Source organism: Dipodomys ordii, unplaced genomic scaffold (assembly GCF_000151885.1).
Source record: "Dipodomys ordii isolate 6190 unplaced genomic scaffold, Dord_2.0 Scaffold196, whole genome shotgun sequence".
In the NCBI taxonomy this organism is placed as follows: domain Eukaryota; kingdom Metazoa; phylum Chordata; class Mammalia; order Rodentia; family Heteromyidae; genus Dipodomys; species Dipodomys ordii.
In genome coordinates, this window is record NW_012267412.1 from 1,163,362 (window position 1) to 1,169,361 (window position 6,000).

The 6,000-nt window shown below is 47.7% G+C and overlaps 1 protein-coding gene across 1 annotated transcript in view; it reads right to left on the reverse strand.

Moving 5' to 3' along the window:
• The window catches only part of Dgkg (diacylglycerol kinase, gamma 90kDa), a 139,381-nt gene that overhangs the window by 97,906 nt on the left and 35,475 nt on the right, over positions 1 to 6,000 (reverse strand). Inside the window, exons 14-15 of the mRNA XM_013034766.1 lie at positions 5,824 to 5,900; positions 3,395 to 3,478 (exon numbers count right to left, since the gene is read on the reverse strand). Coding sequence (XP_012890220.1) covers positions 3,395 to 3,478; positions 5,824 to 5,900 — 161 coding nt within the window. The remainder of the gene's footprint in view (positions 1 to 3,394; positions 3,479 to 5,823; positions 5,901 to 6,000) is intronic.

The following is a 6,000-nucleotide window of genomic DNA, read 5'->3' on the forward strand; positions in this document are numbered from 1 at the left end:
CAGTCTCTTCTCCTCTCTCCACCCCCACAGCAGCACCTGAGTGCAGCCATGATTCCTTCTCCTCTGATCTTTCTCTCCAGTTCCGCTCTCCTGTGTGCTCTGCACATTTCCACACACAGGGTCACAGCCCTGTCATGGACACACATTCCTCAACCTCGGTGGCAGCTTCCTATTACCATTTAAGACACACACACAGGCCCAGGATCCAGACTCTGCCTTCCCCAGGCCTGATCTTCCACTCCATAAGCTAACCATCCACAAGGGTTTTCAGCTCCCTAAATCACAGAGATCTTCGCTGCTTAGCTTCGAATCCGCTTCTAGGAGGTGTCCCCAGGTTGCTCCAGTCTGGGCCTGCTGCTTTGCCAGGGTTTTCTTAGCACCTGGAGTCTCATCATACTCTCCTATAATGATCAACTTGTTTGTTCCAAGAACGGACTGTTAACCTCCGGCGGACTGGGCCTCACTCACCACGTCAGCTCCACATGAGTTAACAAATGCCAGAGGCTGGGTCATGCACAGCCTTTGAGGATGGACAACAACAACAACAAAGTCCTGGCTCAGGCTCTGAGGGTGTCTACAATGCAGGGGGGGGGGACCGATCGTGTGAGATCTCATGGAAAGAAGGTGTACCTCCATATTCCTATTAGAAAGGAAAGGAGCACCGTCCTATAACGAGGGATTCAAGGCTAGCAGGGATGTAGGGGTTGCCCCCAGAGGAAGCTCTCCCTTCAGCTGAGGTCTGAAGTGGAAGCTAACAGAGCAAAGGCAGGAAGTGGGGGTGGGGGTGGGTGGGGAATGCAGGCAGGTGGATCCGCGTGGGTAGGGCCCTTAGGTGGGGAAGCATGCGGTGTGCTCCAGGGGCTGAGAACAGGGCAGAGTGGCTGGACTGCTGAGGGACACAGATGAAATGATGGGAGGGCAGAGGCGCCAGTGGAGCACCCAGGGCCCTGCGGATCATCTGGAGGGCCTTTGTCTCTAGTATAAGAGGAATGGAGGCCAGGTAACCCTAGCTAACTCAGAAGGCTGAGATCTGAGGCTCCTGCTCTGAAGCCAGTCTAGGTGGAAAAGTCTGTGAAACAGTTATCTCCAATCAACCAGAAGTAGCCATGTGGGTCAAGCGAGAGAACATCCGCCTTGACTGAAAAAGCTGAGGAAGAGCACAAGGTCCTGGGTGTAAGTTACAGTACACACACACACACACACACACACACACACACACACAGAGTAATGGGATATGCCTTATGAATGTTTATCACAAACCCACCAACGTTCAGGAAAGAGCACTGTGGTTGTTGGTGGGGGTTGTGGAGTTGGGCGCGGTCAGAGAGAGGACCCCTGGGATGCTGGGGACCATGGAGGGCTTGAGTATATATGTTGAGTGACTGAAGGAATGCTCTGTGTAGTTAATCCTTTCTTCTTCCACGTTACACAATCTTCTCTCTGTTTTGAGCAGCTTCTGTCACCTGTGTCTGTGCAGATGAGTTCTGGCAACCCCCCACTCCCCCAGCTTGCGTTCTCTCTCATGATGGAGAGCAGACCTCTGCCGATCAGCCTTTCTCTCCCCTACTCCCAGAAGACTCCGCCCTCCTCCCACCAACAACTCCAGTCTAGGTGACAGCAGAGCGGGGGTGGCTGTTCAGCAGGCCCGTGTCCATGGAAACCAAAGCTGGAGGGAGGGGTGGGGGAAGCAGCCTGTGGTAGGTGCACCTGCTCCCCTCCAGGGGGGCCCCTTACAGTCAGGGATGCCTGGCTTCCTCTGCCTGGCTCTGGGTCTAAGCCTGGCTTATCTCTGACCCCTCTAATTCTCTCATCTCCCATTTCCAATCTGTCAACAAACCCTGTAGGTTCCACCTCTAGCCACCTTTCACCACCTTCCACGTCTACTGTGGCCAGGTTCTGGCCACCTATTGCCAGGGTCACTATAGTAGCCTCTGAAATGGTCCCGTGCTCTGCCCTGGTCCCTTAATTTGTCACATTCCTCTTTGCTCAAAATCACCCACCCTCGTAGGACTCTCCGGCTCAAAAAGCCATGCTGTATGTCATGTCCCACTTGTCCACCTGACCCTGACCTTTCATTTCAGCCATGTCCTCTGCTGAGGCTACTCTGGCCTGCCTTCAACAGCTCAGCCTGTTTATACCTCAGGGCCTTTGCACATGTTGCTCCCTCTGCCTAGACTCCTCCTCCTTCAGGCATCTAGAGAACTCAATCCAACTTTTAAGTCTCCATGTAATTTCTTTCTGTGAGGTTTTTCCCTAGCTACTCAGTTTGAGATTGTAACCCCACCTCTGCCTCTGTTTTGCTGCCTTCCCTATTATTATTGTTATTTTTGTTAACTACTCTGACAGTCTACATCGTTTTTGGTTGCCTGGTTTTTGACTCTAGGTTCCATGAGGCTGGGATTTTTTGGGTGTGCCATTTTGTTCACTGCAGCATCTCTAGTGTGCAGCAGAGGGCTTGGCACGTAGAGGTGCACGGGAAGTGTTTGCAGGATGAACGACAGAAACTGGGAGCAGCCTAGGGCTTAGACTCTGCCCTATCTAACAGTGATGCCTGCTCTACCAGTGCTGTGATGCCCGTAAATTCCACAGTGTTTATCTGGGTTATGCCCTCATCCCAGAAGTTCACAGATGGTCTCTCTCACTTTCAGGGAGTGATGTGTCAAGGCCCCATGGATCCAGGAAGGTCTAGGAAGAATTCAGGTATCCAGACTCCCAGCTTGGACAAATCTCCTCACTGCTGTTTTTTTGTTTGTTTGTTTGTTTGTTTGTTTTGGGTCCGCTTGTAGGGCCTGAACTCTGGGCCTGGGCGCTGTCCCTCAGCTCTTCAGCTCAAGGCTAGTGCTCTACCACTTGAGCCACAGCACCACTTCCGGCTTTTTTTACTTTTTGCTTATGTGGTGCTGAGGAATCGAACCCAGGGCCTCATGCATGCAAGGCAAGCGCTCTACCACTGAGCCACCTTCCCAGACCCTCCCCACTGCTGTTTTGATCTACATGTACAGACACAGCCCAGAATGAACTTTCTTTGCCTGAACTCATCTGTTGTTTGCAGATGTGGTCTCTAGACTCAGGTTCTGGTGAGCTTCCCTGGGCTACGCATCTAGACTTTCCTGTCCGGTCTTCACCATCAGCCTCTGCCTGGAGTCCTGCTTTCAAATCTAATCTGTCCATGACAGGTATGCTTGTGAGGCCAGGCCTGACACTAACTGATGATGTCCATATTCATAGGAATCTTTCTTTACTTTTCTATCCAAAGCAGATAGGTAGTCAAACATCAGTCCAAAAGTGGATACAAAGATGATACAGATATGTTCCATTTCTTTTACTGCCTTCTGCTGATTTTAAATATATTTAATAGAAATAACCAGTAAAAGCCCTCCCAACCCATTCTTACCAATGCAATCCAAAATCCAGCCAACTGTCCCATCTCCCCCGCAGGCTAGAACACGGAAGTCTGGGGTATCATGGAAGAAGTTCAGTCTGGGAAGAAGAAGAAAGGCCACAGTGGCCTTGTTACAGGTTGTGGATGACATTTGATACTTGTTGAGTCCCAGTCTCCCTGTGCTCTGGAGTAAGTTGCAACTTAGATTGTTTGGGGGTAGGAAAGAGTCACTTGACATTCTGAGACCAGACGTCACTACGTCACTACGCACTGACCTTGACTATGGAGCAGAATCCAAGGAGCCAGTCTCCTATGAGGAGAATCTGACCCCACACCAACACAAACAGAAAACAGTTATCTAGAAGTTCTCTACTATTCAGACAGATGCATGCATAATTGTGCATTTTGACACGAAATAAACAAACCATCCTTTTAAGATGTCTATTTTATCCCTCTGACTTCCCTTTAAGTGCGAAGCACTGAATTAATAGAACTTCATTTGGCTCTTCGGTGGGCCCTGACCTAATTGGACCACAGCTGCTTTTGCTGGAAAAGTGTTGACCCTTAAGAGCAAGGCTCTTGACCTGGGGACCATTAACTCCCAACCATCTGTGCTTAAAATTCAGAAGGTCATGGACTTGAAGTAAAAAACAAAAACAAAACAAAAAACATTTGGTGGTCTCTAAGTGCTAATTGAAAATTTGCATTTCTTTCAATTATAATGTAGACAACAAACCAGGGAAGTATTAACAATGTCTGAAAGTTTATGGCAGCTAAAAATCACAAGTACTAATGTAGTCATTACTAATCGTGATATATTAAATGTATATTTAACATGTAATTTTATTTATTTATTTATAAATAAATATTTTTTTTGTCAGTTGTGTAGCTTGAACTCTGGACCTGGGCGCTGTCCCTCAGCTCTTCAGCTCACGGCGAGCGCTCTACCACTTGAACCACAGCACCACTTCAGGTTTTCTGAGTGGTTTATTGGAGATAAGAGTCTCATGGACTTTGCTGCCTGGCTAGCTTTGAACCATCATCCTCAGATCTCCGCCTCCTGAGTAGCTCGGATTACAGGTGTGAGCCACTGATGCCCAGTTAGTGAATAATTTTAATGTCTTGCTAATATATGTTAATGCATTAGCAGCCTATACACCATCCTAACATTGGTCTGAGAAGACGCTTAGGGCTCTAAATAAGGGATACACATGCAAGCAAATCACCATTCCTTCTCTTCCAGTCCCTGGCAGAAGAACTCTGCTTTCCCACAGAAGTGAATTCAGAATGGAGGCTCTCTCCAGAGACATAGTCTTTGAGTTACAGATGGGCCCCCTGCTGGTGGCTCCTAAGTGCTTTTGAAAGTAGACCTGAGCTTGGTAAAAATAACTTACTTGTTAGAGACTGAATTCAGGTACTAAAATACCCTAGAAAAAAAATTGAGCCAGTAAGGGCACTTGCTTCTCACGTGCAGTAAGTGGTACGCACAGAGATGGTGACAGCAATTGCCCAAGTCTAGGTGGGTTCTGTTTGGAAGTAAGTTTTGTCAGTGAGTCATGGCAGGTCTACTGAATCTGCACTCGTGTTTTTCTCCTTTTAACTGGATCTTGCACTGCTACTGTCATGAATAACTTGTTTGTGTCAGACAGTCATAGTAAGGAAGAGATTCCATTTTTAGAGTCCTTTCTCAAGCCCCTGGGAGGAGTCTCACAAGTTCACCTTAGAAAAGCAGAGTAGGAGGTAGGAAAGCCCAGTCCAGCAAGAGCAAACAGCCTGGCAGAAAGTGGCCAGCAGATGGCGCTAGAATACTAGCTCTGACGGGAAGGAAACTAAATCTTTCTGGTCCTTCCATTGGGATGCACGCTGGATCCCTAATGACATAGATGGTCTCATCATGTCAGCCACACAAAGGGACCAGCCCATTCCCACCAGACCTTTAGTCAAACCACAGTGGGACTTCCAATCTCACTGCTAGGAAAATATCACAAGCCTGTAGCAGGAAGAGAGAGGCTAAGAAATTGAATAATCCCATAATAAGATGCACAGAACAACAGAACTCCAAGCCCCTACAGATTTCCAAATAGTTTGATAAGCACAATAAGAACACTATTTCTCCTCCTTAGTGACAAATCATGAAGGTACCAGCTAGCAGACCCCATAACTAATAATAATTCATCAGCCAGCCCTTCCTGTCAACCAAATGAATGGTATAGGCAGTTTTCCCTTCTTACAAAAGCAACAACTTTTCCAGTAGCAAGGCACAGGAGGCCATTTCTCAAATAGTGGTAAGGGGTGTGTTCTGAGTATTTCTAGGCATAACCGAAAGATGGGAGGAGGGATGAGTTGAGAGGGATTAGAAAGATGATAAGGGAAGATTTCTTCACTAGAGATATAAACAGGGGGAGGAGGAAAGGTATAAAAAGTAAAGATTGTCGTCTCATACCCTGGAGTGGGACCTCCATTGTCCAGGTTGAAAACTTGTTTAGGGTTGAGTAGGTAGTAGAATTTCCGAAGAATTCTATGGGAAAAAAAGGCACAGGAAGGGAGGGAAGAAGGGAGGGAAATAAGAAGAGAGAGAGAGAGAGAGAGAGAGAGAGAGAGAGAGAGAGAGAGAGAGA